Source organism: Anopheles coustani, chromosome 3 (genome assembly GCF_943734705.1).
Source record: "Anopheles coustani chromosome 3, idAnoCousDA_361_x.2, whole genome shotgun sequence".
NCBI lineage: Eukaryota > Metazoa > Arthropoda > Insecta > Diptera > Culicidae > Anopheles > Anopheles coustani.
This window is the reverse complement of record NC_071288.1, coordinates 58,403,007-58,416,713: the sequence shown is the minus strand read 5'-3', so window position 1 is coordinate 58,416,713 and position 13,707 is coordinate 58,403,007. Positions and strand designations below refer to the sequence as shown.

The 13,707-nt window shown below is 48.4% G+C and overlaps 1 protein-coding gene across 1 annotated transcript; it reads right to left on the bottom strand.

Moving 5' to 3' along the window:
• Positions 1–1,018: 1,018 nt before the first annotated feature.
• Positions 1,019–13,488, bottom strand: LOC131263694 (mucin-2-like). Its single transcript, XM_058265942.1, has 11 exons — positions 13,477–13,488; positions 10,705–12,681; positions 10,197–10,292; positions 6,094–7,198; positions 4,580–6,015; positions 3,837–4,010; positions 2,951–3,751; positions 2,614–2,874; positions 1,451–2,419; positions 1,227–1,364; positions 1,019–1,114 (listed from the first exon to the last, which is right to left on the bottom strand). Exons 1-11 carry the CDS (start codon positions 13,486–13,488, stop codon positions 1,019–1,021), a joined length of 7,065 nt encoding a protein of 2,354 aa, XP_058121925.1.
• Between the last annotated feature and the right edge of the window lie 219 nt (positions 13,489–13,707).

Here is a 13,707-nt window from a genome sequence, read left to right as displayed (position 1 = left end):
AATCCTGTTGACCTGTTGACGTTCATTGTTTTTATAGGTCGTGTGTGCACCTGTAGCTCAATGTGCCATCCAATACCGACTAACGTGCGGCATTCCTCTGCCATATGAAGCCGTTTCCGAACCATCGTACCATCGGAAATGGCACACAATCATCACTAACACTAAATTGAGCCCTTGCAATTTCACCAGCCGCTACTAATTCTAGCTATGAGGGGTATTTATATTTACATTGACCTACATTGTGCACTATCAGCACTGGCAACATTCGTTCATTCATCCTAGGTTCACCTGTTGCTCCCTGTACTGCATTGTATGCTTCATAAAAACCGAACCTTTCTGTACCCGTGGTACATTTAGCTTACCATATTTCTAGCCTATGGATGCTCTTATTTATTGCAAACCATTACAATCGATCCTACTCAACCTCATACCAAGATCCCGGAATTGCGGGAACACAGTGAAACCTCCTGAGAAGAGTAAATAAATAGACAATACACACACACAGCGGATATTTGCTTCCGTTTTTCACAAGCTACAGTCTTATCAATTATATCCTCACATTTGCGCCACGTTTGGGCGTGTTTAAAGTTAACCCTTTCACTCACGTCGTTTCTCGTGCATACAAAACGAGTCATGTTAAATAACGTTGCTTAAAACAAAAACTCGATACTCAATTAGTTTCAAGTTTGTGCCGATGCAGTCTGCTTCATTCGCACCATGCCACCGCCGCATTGCTTCTCGGTACAGCGTCTTCGGTCCACAGCAACGTACTTTGAAAACTAAGCTAATGAAATTACTACCCGTTAGTCCTCGAGCCGGATCTAAAGGGGAAGGTGCGTTGCTAATTGGAATGAGAGTATGCTGTTCTGTAGTAGTGAAATCGTTTACACCCAAAAAGGTAGCGCGCCAGTAACGGTCCCTTGCGTACGACCGGTAGTACCACGTTGTTTAATGAAATAAAGTTTGTCTGCTGACTCGGGAAGGTTCCATAAGCTTACTCCCGATTAACTCTGAATTATTATCTTCCGCTGTACCGTAGGTAGCTAAGGTCGTCCGTCGGCTCGGTGGCGCCTGCCGGAGGACGAAAGGCGGAGGTGAAAGATTTGGCGGCTCCCTGCGCAATGACGGAAGCACCCAAAAGGAAGTGAAAAGACAGAAAAGTTTCAATTTTAGACCATTACAACAAAGGCCGAATAAATGCGGCCTTGCCTGCCGTCGAATCCTACCTGTAGCGCTACGCCTAGGAACTGTGAAACGGCACGAGTCACACCGATTGCTGCATTCAACAGTTGTCCATCGGGATTGATGCCAAACCCACCGAACAGCGACGGAGCCTCTTCGGTAACGCTGGGGTTGATTGGTTTCTGCAATGAGAAAAGTTTCCATTTTAGCACCAACTTGTTCCGGTTTCGCTGTGTGTTCGCAGTATGGCGAATGCGACTACCCTTACCGCATCTGGATCGAGCCCCTCGTCACGATAGGACTGTGTAAGAGACGCAGTACGGACACCCCCGCCCAGCCCCCCACCACCACTTAATCCAAAAGTTCCCGCATTTAGGCTGGCTGGGTTGGCTCCCCCACTGGGAACTCGATTGCGAGGTTGCGGTGCCGTCGCCTGCCATTCACGCCACAACCAGCTCAAGCCGTCCAGGATGGGACTCTGGGAGCGCAGTGGTGGTGGCTGCGGAGGTCGCACTCGTCTCGGCGTTGGCCGTGGCGTCGTTATCACAATGGGGGGCAACGTTGACGTCCGAGCACCGGGTGAAATCTGCGCCAAAATATCCTCGATGTTGCCGTTCGTGTTCGTTGGCCCTATCCCACGCTGCTTTAGTACGGCGGCCAAAATCGCTTCGTTAGTTTTTCCGTAAAATTCTGGCCGCTCGATAACTGCCGGACTGCTGTTGTGTTGCTGCTGCTGTGTAAGTAGTAACTGCTTCAGCAGCTCCCCGTCCGCAGTCGCGCTAGGTCTACGTGTCGTGGTCGTAGTGGTCGTAGTAGTCGCCCTTACCGTCGCCGGTACATTCCCGAGAAACACACTGGAGCCTCCTCCTCCAACTCCACCACCCGCACCACCACCACCAAGTTGCTTAGTTAGATTCGGTAATTCCTTTGCGGAAATAGGTCTTCCGAGCAGGTTCGAGAGCAGTTTCAAGTCATTGTTGTACTGCTGCAACTCGCGATCCAACTGTTTCTTGGTTTTCTCAATCTCCTCCGGCGACAGAGTCGTTGCAGTAGGCTTCGGTATTTCCTTCACCTGGCTTTCGGTTGGCGTCTTATCGAACGAAGGCGACTCATTGCCCGTCGCCAACGGCAGTCGAGCGATGCTCTTGGGATCACGTTGTATGGCCAGCTGAAGGATACGGTTCGCCAGTGGCGTGTCGACGAGCGGATTCGGAGTGGCAAAGTTTGGCAATTTGCGCTAAGAAAATGAAATGAGACAACGAGCACAATCATATTAACATCTCAATGTTTTGACAAGGGAATAGCTGTAACTAAATGATTTACTTTTGTATTATTTAGTTATGTAACTAATTAAAACTGTGACATTGTGACATCAGGAAGTTCGGAATTCCTCGCAAAAAACATCCCCTGTTACGCGTTCCTTAAACTCACCACATCATTCAGGAAGGCAGGATCATCCTTGTCCACGATAACCGTACTTAAGCTAGGCGTTGTCGTCGGTCTTGGAGTGGTAGTAGTGGTTGTGGAAGTAGTAGTGGTCGTAGTGGTGGTAGAGGTAGTCGTAGTGGTTGGTATCGTTGTCGTTGGCCGCGGCGTTGTAGAAGTGGATGTAGTTGGGGTAGGTTTTCTCGTTGTTTTGCGAGCATTGTTGTTTGGTAGTTGTCCTCCGTTCAAAAATCTCGCTAATTGACGCTGAAATGGTTAAAATTCGGCGTCACTTCAACAATTACAGTATAATAATAATAAGAATGTCGGTTATATTACATACCAGGAATGCCAAATCTTCCGTATCCGAGTACGTTGTGGTGCGTGTTCTTTGTGTAGTTGTAGAGTAGCTTCTAGTGGTTGTTGGACGACTGGTTGTTGTTGTCGTGGTTGGTCGCACTGTTGTAGTTGTCGTTTTTGGCTTCGGGGTTGTTGTGGTAGTACTAGTTGTATACGGAGTTGTGGTTGTTCTAGGAGTTTTTGTGGTTATCCTAGGAGTTGTGGTTGTCCTAGGAGTTGTTGTAGTTGTTCTTGTTGTCCTAGGAGTGGTTGTGGATGTTGTGGTTGTTATCCTAGGCGTTGTTGTAGTTGTACTAGAGGTAGTTTCCACAGGGGTTGAATTTTTCAAAATGGTCAAATCTGTCACTGGTTCCTTAGCAGTTGCTGTGGTTACTGTGGAAACTTCGACAGTTTGTGCCGTCGATGAAAATGGTAGTTCAGGCAGAGGAATTATTCTTCTGCTGTCCTGTAATATATTTCCAATGCTGCCCTTTAACACCAGCCCATCGTTCACGGTGTTCTCAGCCGAATCGGATGACTCCTGGGTGGATCCTCCAAATGGCACCTCGCTGCTATCCACATCCACACGCCCACCTTTACCTACGCCGGTCATATCCGGCACCGTGTTTTCGGAAACGCTCGGGGTAGCGGCTGCCGTCGTATATTTGGGTTCACTGGTGGAAGGCAGCTCAACACCATTTTCAACACTCTCCGTCGAGCTTGCTGTCGCCGGCGGTCTCCAGCGATACACCAAATCGGGTGCATTGGGACGAGCAACGCGAACATCCTCTCGACTTTTATCGATCTTTATGAAAAATAATTCGAGGAAGAAGCGAATCATTCCGAAATCGTAAATTAAATCATCACCCATAGGCGCTGTTGTTACTTACTATGCCATCCTCAACTAATGCGGTGGTCGTTGTAGTGCTTACTACACTCGTAGTACGTATAGGCTGCTTCACCTTGGCCGATGCCAAACTGAACACATTATCCGACTTCACCTTAGCATCCAACTGATTCTCCTCGTTGTACTTGCGCAGTATTTCAATAATAGTCGTTGTACCCTGTGGATACGGAGGCAAACGCCATGTTAGACGGACTCCTGTGGCACATGTCTAATCATAAAGCAGTTTATCTACAGTTGGTGCAATCAAGCAAACATACAAACAGAGGCTCAGCTATCTACAGACATAGTGGTTGGTGGATAAGGAACAGACCAAACAGTAAAGAAAGAACAGCATGTGACACGATAGAAAGACATACGTAAATAAAAGGATTATATGTAAATTTGTTACATCCCCGGCTAGCATGCAGACTTTCAACCATAAAAAGTTGCAGTTGAAGCTGGTCCGCTTATAACAAGAGTATGATAGTTTAAAGCGCATGCAAATTTTGTACATAAACCCGTGAAAATACGGCAAACCAGAACTGTTGGTCTAGCACTAGGTGCTAGACGGTGGAACACATTTCAGCATTGTAGATCAAGCATAGCGTGAAGAATTCAATTTTGACCGGATAGACTATGAATTGAGGAGCTACTGGAAAAGGATACTTAGTGACTTTTAAAATGGAAATACTACAAAGGAGCGATCGGCCTACAAGGTATGGAGGTTCAAAAAGTGTTTTCAAGTACCGTAGGTTGGTTCATTGTGGGTGAGATAGTGATACTAGGAGGTAGAGCAGTGGTGGTGGTACTATGGGCAACGGGTCTCTTCTCTCCGGTGGACATGCCAATGGCATTGGTGGTAGTAGTAGTAGTGGTAGTGCTAGTAGTGCTAGTGCTGCTAGAAGAGCTAGTTCTCGGTGGTGCTCGGTACACTAGCGGTGCTTCCGTCGTGTGATAGATCGCACTGTTGGGGTTGCGTAGCTCGCGCGGGTCAATGTTGGTGACTTCAACCAGAGCTTGGCGACGTTTCACCTCCGGCACAATCGTACCGTTGGGGTAGCGTCGCACCACGGTGCCGTTCGGGAAGATCCCGTACACGACTCGCACATTTTCCGTGGTCGTCTGCACGTACTCATCCTCCCCCCCAATTACACGCCGTATGACGGTGTTATTTGGAAGGATACCGTATACCACAATGCCACGCGATCGTGGTGGTGACCTAGGCGTTTCGCTGGTAGTCGCAGGAGCAGTAGTCCTTCGCACAGTAGGTGCTGTAGAGGTGGTGCTGGTGGTAGTAGTGCTAGATAGACTCTTGGCCACAACCGCCACCGGGGTGACAGGGAAGAGTGTGTGACCCGGCGAGGTGACAGGGGCAGACGCATGGAAACCAATGGGCAAGGCCGGCAAACGCACTTGGAATCTCGGACGGTACTCGTCGTCGGTAGTTTCGGGAGATTTAGCGGAACCGAGCCGAGCCGGCAGAGCGGAAGGAGACTGGCGAGTGGTGACATCGGAAACGGTTGGGAATGGGTGGTGTGTCCTACTTACGGTCATTGGTGCTGACGTAACGTATGCGGTGGAGGTCGTCTGTTCCCGATCAGTGGTGGAAGCGATCGTGATGGTGGAGAAGGTGATGGATGGAGGTGTTCTGTTGGTGATCGTGAGCTCGGGCGAATCGGTTGCAAAGTCGGTGAAGGATGAGGAATGTTCTAGGACGGTGTCGCCCCTGTCGTCGGATATTGTAGACTGATGGTTAGTGTAAGCGACCGTTGTTGAAGCAGAGTCTACGAACTCGTCCGAGCTTTCGGTCGGTGCCATACTGAGTGTATGGGTGGAATCATTCGGCGCCGCGCCCAGCATTGCCGTTGTAGTTGAAACCGTCGGCTCAGAAGGGATGGAAGATGGGCTTTCGAAGGGATAAAGTGTATAGCGGGGACTTGGAGGGACGGAGGTATATGGCGAGGGAATCAAAGGTACTTCGGTCGTCACTTCGGAAGGCACGGAGGTAGAAGCAATGGTAGTAGCGCTATCGATTAGTATCGCATCATTATTGTTGGAAGCTGTAACAATAAACACGCGCTCGGATTGTGCTTGCGGATCGGTAGTAGTGGCTTTACTCAGAAGCATGCTCGCTGGGGAAGCGGTGGTAGTAATGGTAGTAGAAGTAGCGGAAGTAGTAGTAGCACTAGTGGTCGAAGTGATCGCTTCCCCTTCGTCCTCGGCTTCAGTCGAGTGAGTCATGTGCAGTGAAGTCTCGGTTCTTGCAGTCGCAGTCGCCGTCGCCGTCGCCGTCGCCGTCGATTCAGCCGCAGTTACCAGCGGGCTCTGTGTGGTGGACAAAGGAACGACATCATCATCAGCATCTAGATCTACGTCGAGGAACCGATCCGTCGACGGTGGTTCGTCAGTGTCCGAGAGAATACGGTTTTCGATATCGTTTCCACTGTCGGCACTATTTTGGCGACTGTCCCAAGCATCGAACGTTGGCGTCGACGCAATTTCAGCAGAGTCTGCCAACGGGGCCGGCCTAATCGTCACCATCCCCTCCGCGATCCGGGTGCTTGCAGTGGTTAGGTCGGGTTTATTTACAATCGTGTTATCAGCGGGATCCTCATAGCTATTATGTACAAACGCATCGCCCACGCGCGGGGGCAACGCGTCGGAAGGGGGGGCAGAACTGTTGCCCAGCAGTTCCAGTACCTTGTCGTTGGATTTGCTAGGAAATAGAGACGATTCTGGTGATGGAAGCGGTGGAGGTGGTGGTGGCGGTGTAGTAGTCGTAGTGGTGGTAGTGGTGGTGGTGGTGGTGGTAGTAGTAGTTGTGGTTGTAGTGGAAGTTGTGGTCGAAGGGGTGCTCGTTGAAGTTGAAGACACGGTAGAAGAGGGTGCATCGGTGCTGGAGGACAATAATTGTAAACTTTCGGTTGGCTGCGAAAGAATCTCGGAGAGGGCGCTGAATATCGACACGGTGACCGCTTGCGCGCGATGTCCCGGCGTGTCCACGTCGATGCGGCTCTGTGTCAAGCCGGACGAGATGGGGTCGACTTGCGTCTCCGAGCCACCCTCTTTCGCCGTCGGGGCATGGCCGATGGCCACCACATTGGCGTCCTGCCGGCTGGTGGATACCGCCCGCTGGACCTCGCCCGGTTCCAGCTCGTTCTCGCTGTAGTCCTCGCTTTCTTCGGGACCGCCGCCCTCGTCCACCTCGGGAGTGGCCACCGCTCGCTCGTCACCATCGTCCAGACCGATTTCGTTAGCAAGTGCAGCGGTGGAGGAGAGGGAAGAAAGACTAGCGAGGCGGCTTGGCTGTTTTGTGCTGGAGTTAGCGGGCTTTTGAATAGTGTGGCCATCAGGTGAAACCATTACCTGAAATTGACGGGGTTACGGTTTTAGTCGTGAGCATCAACTCGTGGACATTCTGGGCAGGATTCTTAGGAGAGGAAAGCCATTGAAAAGGAAGGTACTATACAGAGTGAGCATAAAAGGATCTGTACAATAACAAGTAATAGACGCAAGTAATGGTTAAAAGAAATCATGCGGGATCCCGTTGGCATGTATGGAATTCAATTTAAACATAATTGAAGCATTACAGATCGCGGAGCGGACGATAGAGAATACATTTTGGATTGGCGTTTTAAGACTTTGTCGAATTGTAAAATCTGCAGCAAACACCAGCGATAGATAGTCAAACAGCAGATGGTGGAGGCTTGTGAAATTAAATTTGATTAAAATATCATTGTGCATTATTGCAAAAACAAATCACACAACACAATTGTAAAATATGGGAGAAGAAAAATTTATGACAAACGGATAGCTCGCTTGCCTCACTAACTAAATAAAATACACATCTTACCTTCATACTTAACCAATGTTACACCTTACCATGCAGTGGAGAATTTCCTTCTCCCAAAATTGTATATCTTAAACGCTAATTGTACAACAAACGATTGACGAAGGCAACGAATACTAATAAAACAGTGACGATCTCGTACTAGAAGCGATTCCTCACACAATACCCCGGGTATGATGCTGATGTTAGATAGACCTCCTCGAATGCTTTTAACTTAAAACAATATATTTGAGTGTAAAACAACGGATCATAACATGCGATGTAAAAGAAGCTTTATTCTAGTAGCCGGATGTATGAAGGGAATAGTTTGCGGATGCCGATGACATGTGATACAAAATGGCGTGCTTTAGGTTGTACCAAAGGTTACGCCCAAATATCTGGATGAATTTTATGGGATTAATCTGCTGGAAGAGAATGTGAAGAATAAAGGAATGTAATGAAACTTCGAGCGACTTATCGTAGACAAAGTTCAAGGGGACATTTCCACTTCCCACAACCAGATGTGTCAGCGCAAGCAAATGAAGTTAGTAGAGCAGTTGCAAAAAGCAGGATTTGCATGCTAAGCGTGCTCCCATTAGATGAATGTTTCGGTTTTTTTTTATTACAAGCTTATTGCTCATTAGCTGCAAATCCGAAATGATTCAAACGGAGCAATTAAATTTGATCCATCATCATGCACTCGCGCTAAAGCCGCAGAGTTAAATATTCACTAGAAGAAAAAACACACTTATTGCAGCTGCTAACAGTGCACACATTGGCGCAGCTCACGGTGACGTATTGCTAAGCCCGGAAAATTAATTTAATAATCCTTTGCATCATGTGCCGCTAAACCCACAGACCGGTGCAGTTGTTAGTTGTTTAATCACAACAGTCAATAAGTAAACGAAAAAAAACAGCGTGAATATTTTAATATCAACTATCAACGGGTAGCTGGCCACAGGAATGATAAACTTTCCTTCACTAGCAAATGACCGTGCACGAGACAAACCAGGATTGAAAAATGAAAGCAACACACGCTGCTGCATCGCCTCAAAAGCCATTTGTGAAACAAACCGTGAAGCACCACCGTGTTCTAGTGTGCTCTTCTGCGCTACAGTTGCGCACTGTTGGTGACTAGGCAATCCTGCGTTGGACGGCAAATCAGGTTAGTAGGTAGATAATGGCATCCATTAACCAAAAAGTTCTCATTATCAACATCGAGCTTGGTATGAGTGGGGGGTGCGGGATGAAGACCTAAAGAACCCGTCGGGAGTTGCGTCGTTCGGTGAGATTTCGTCCACTAGCCTCGGTGCCGGTGGCTTCTTCCTTGGCCCAGGGTACGCTCATATCGTCGACTGCTCGGGGCTGAGAATGCGATACCATATTGGGCACGAGAAACACGACCTCCGGTGGTGGAATTTTTCGCCCAATCTATTTTGGCACCGCATCGGAAACCGATGGGATTCGGTGTGCCGAAATGAGACCGGGGAGCCGACTGTCGGGGAACGGACGAGTGAACCTTCCCACGAGCAATCAGTACGGTGCGGTTGAGGCCATCTGCAGACGTCTCCCCGGGCGTTGCCGTGTCCTGCAAAGTTAAACCTACACTCTCGACCCACGCCCAATGTCGTGCTGTAGATGCGTTCCATGCGATAGCCCCGTTGCCAGTGGTAGTGGAAGCGTGTTCCTGCGAAGCCCCAGACACCGTAGTCTCGTCACCGACACCGAATGCCGACAGTTCCGAACCACCGTACGAAGGATGTTGCAACGGAAGGAGTCGTGCAAATAACTCATCATTGTTTGATGAGTCGTTTTCCGCAAACCGCGAACTTTCCCAATGCTCACTATTTACCTTCGGGCGGGCAGAACACGCCAGCCGGGGGTAAGCAAGCGGGGGGAGCGTGTTCGGGATGCGACAGGTAATGAGAAATGCACGATGTTCATGAAAAAGGGGAATAAAATGACAATGATTAGCATCCAGCATCAAAGGTTTCGCCCAGCTCGGTACGATGAAAGCCCCATGCCATGCGAGTTCATTGCGAGTTGTGCAGTGCATAAAGCGAGAGGTTGTGGTAATTTTTAATCCAACATTTGCGTTGACCGGACAGCGTTCGGGCATGGAGTGCAGTGGTCGCACGCCAAACGCAATTAATCTGACGTCAACGTGCTACACAATCCGCGCGCAATAGACAATGAATCCAATTTCGCCCGTTGGTGACCATTTGAAGAAACGTCGCAGTTGATATGTGACAAGTGCGTACGCAGTGAACTCCTATTTTGGGGATATCGAGCATTTGTGCACCGCTGCGTTGTTTGACTATCCGTTTCATCTGGTTAGGCGGGGCAGACAAGTTAAGTATTATGTTTTTCGAATTTCTTTTCTTTTCGTGTATCGGAATCATTCATCGCCTGGGATGGTGAATTGATCGGACAATTTCCGATTGCGCCGGCAAGTCAGCAAAGGAGCCTACACAGTGGGACGGAGAGGGGTGACGGGCGAGGGTTCTCCCAGTAAACGGTCTGCCCCATACTTACCGTCGATTGTGTCGTAAATGTTGGAATCGTTGGCGTATAAACGGCTGCTTTCTTGTTTCCGCGGCCTGCTGCCGAGAAGGATGGTGGTCGTTTGAGCTTAGGGGTGAAAAGAAAAAATACATTTAAGGCGACAGAGTTCATGCTTTTTTTCTTCTTGCAAACACGAGCGCCCTAATGTCTAATGTGTCAATTTTGGAAAAATTACTGGTACATTCTCTGTACCATTGTGCGCCGGCTTGCTTTCTCTTCGGGACACATTTCCTACCCCTTTGCATGTGAAATGCAATGGAGCTCGAAACTGACCGGGCTGAAGTTGGTTTAAAAGCATTCCTTTTTTTTGTCTACTCCACACGTAGCCTTTGTAACATGTCGTGTCGCTGGAAACTCATATAATTTATTACACCTCACTGAACTTCGGTGAAACGTCCATTCAAACCAAACAATCCAAAATGCCTAAGATTATTAAACTTATCAAAGGCTCATTCCAAAGGCATCGATTTATACTTACGGCAGCATTCGCGAATGGTTTGCTTGTCTGTGGTGGACGAATGGTCGTTTTTGCTTCTCCATTGCCAACCCGGGAGGGCAGTGATTTCCTCGTTTGCGCCCCACGGAACAGTTTTTTCACAGGCAGCTCAACAAGATTTTCATTATCCTCTGCGACAGCCGTCGTTGTCTCAGAAGCTGGGCTTGGCGTGGATCTGCGTAAATACTGCAGCGGATCCGTGTACAGCAGTGATATCTTCCTTGGACCGTCCTCAGGATCGGCTTTAGGCTTTGGCGGGTTCGTTTGACGCGTGTAGGACGCAGGCGCCTTTCTCGCGATGGTGGTTGGCTGCCGGGTGCCGGCGGACGATCGTGGCGACAGTGTTGGCCTTTGGGGTTTTTGTGCTGGTTCAGCAGTTACCTTTGTCACCTCTCCTATCTTCGTGTCGGCAACCGGGGTAGGTGGTTTCCGTTGCACCACGGAACTGTTTCTAGGTGCCGGCGAAAACGGCTTCCTGGTGGTGGTGGTCGGTTCCGTCGTCGTCGACGTTAGATAGCTGAGGGTGTTCTGTCTTCTCGTGTACGTCCGGACAGGTCTGGGTGTGATGAGCTTTACAGTAGTCGTTGGCCCAGGCGTGGTGGTACTTAGCACCTTCACACGGAAACGAATGTCGGTATTTTTACGCCCCTCTTGCACCACCGATTGGAGACGTTCTGCGGAGGTTACGTTGGTACCATTTTCTTTTGAATATCTCGCACTTTCCAGAGCTCCCGAGCTAGCTACTTCTTTAGAGGACTGCACTGTGGACTTTATCTTTTCTTCAGACGACTGCTGGCTCCTCTCCGTGTACCGCGAACGTGTTCTGATCTGCCTGGCAGAGGTCAACCGTTCACCAGATTGAGCCGATTCATTGCTCTCCTTCGAGGTGCGGAACGTTTCCACAACGGCTTCAGTAGATGAGGACTTTTCAACAGAGAATCGCGAACTCCTATACGTTTGTTCGGATGATTTTGTTGGCGGCGATCGTTCCCGGGAATTGCGCGCACTAACGTTTTCTCCTGCATTGTCCCCTTGTTGAGCAGTCTCTTGAATAACTCGTCTGGAAATTTTAACCGTTGCCTCCGTGGTTGTCGGTTTTCGCACCAAAGTTCTCGATATCTTTGCCGATTGCTCCGTGGTCGAATGGGTTCTGGTGCCACCCCGTCCGTTCTTTTCCGGCGTATCCTCCAACTTTTTAACATAGGTATTTTTCAGTTTATTATCAATCAGCTTTGCTTTCAGCAGCTTTTTGAACGGTTCGGGATAATTTTCTTCGGACGAGCTCTCGTCACGCTCATCGGAAGTAGGTTTACGCACCGCCTTTGCGGTTCCTCGAGAAATAATTTGACCGGCAGGCCGTTCGCTGGATCCCAATACATCCTCCGAAGCTGCGTTTGATAATTTGGACGTTTCGGCGGTCAGGCGATTGGACTTCCTCTCCAAACGACCCCTCGACACGGTGGGTCTCGGAGATGCGATCGTTGTCGTATCTACGCGAAATTGTCTCTGCTTCGGCCGGCGCCGGTTAATCGCGACATTTTCGGTGTTTGTTGTGACAACCTCGTTGGCAACAGGGGGAAGATAGTCTACGACGTCCGTGTCGACACGTCTGGCGAAAGTATCTCGGGTCGACGATTCCGAACGTGACGGAATCTGCTGCTTCGCACGCTGACCAACCCTACGCACCTTTGGCGGATCTCCATCCTCTTCCGTGGTCGTGAAGCTTCTACGAGTAGCGGTGGGCCTTGGTTGACCTGTCCGCGCTAACTCGCGCCGGAAAGATGGCGATGAAGTATCCTGCTTTACCAACGGAATTGAGGTGGTTGTACGACGCCGAACAAAGCGATCATTTTGAACCGTTTGCGGTGCTCCGTCGAGATTAACCGGCGAATCAAACGATTCTGGTTCAGGGTCGTTCTTTTGGGAGCGCGAAGAAAACCGAACGGCTCCTCGTTGAGCCTGCAATCAAACAAGATGAAGTTGCAATGCATTAGTCTTGGTTTATCAATAAGAACGTAATGTATAAGAATGTTTGCTGACGATACACAATTTATGAAGAATTGTTAGCTACTTTTTAACTTTCGTTTTCAATGTTCTACATCAAGCCTCCCACTAGTATGATTGTCAAAATGAGAGAAGTCAACATGTTTTTCAGCTTTTAATTAACATTGGCAATCGACTGCTCATCCGCTTTTTCTAGGATTAAAACTATTGCATTCAAGGATCACAAAACATATATTGTCGTTTGTGTTCGGATTGGAAGCGGAGTTTGCTAAATTTATTTTTTCTTAGCGTTCATCTACGCCATTGATTTCTAGGCAAAATGTGCCTGGAAAACTTCTTCCTCCTATAGCTTTTCTAGGGATTTCGGATACTTCCAATAGCCATGTTGTACTGGATATCTCCCTCTTCAGCACAAGGCCCAAACGAACTATTAATCTTCTTTAACAAATGATCTTCAACAGATGGAATAACTTACTCTAGAAAGAAAATAATGAGTTAATTCCTCATGAATCTAAATTCGATACACACAAAGTACATTGTGCAGAATGGCTTTATGGCTATGTAGATGATTCACAATTGGCCTAAGCAGCAAGTTGAAGGGCAATGACACGGATAATCGCTTACATTACTTCATGTTTCATGCAATCGCGATTACAGTGAAAAACATGCAAACCCCTCATTCATATTTCGGATGGAAAAATCCAAAGCTCAAACCAAATGCACGTTACGTTGAAACGCATTACAACCTACCTGATCTACCATCAATACAATTTGCTACCAAACGAGATCACAAAAAGGTTTTATCTTACACATGTTGGTTGGCATTGAAAGCGAAAGTAATACAACCACAGATCTTACGGATTTGAGAATCAGCGAGTCCGTAAAAAAATATCCGATTCCAGGTGAACCCAAGCTGCCTACACCTTCACTTGTGCATACACACACCAAATGTCTTCACTCAGTCGGCCACAGGTGCAGATA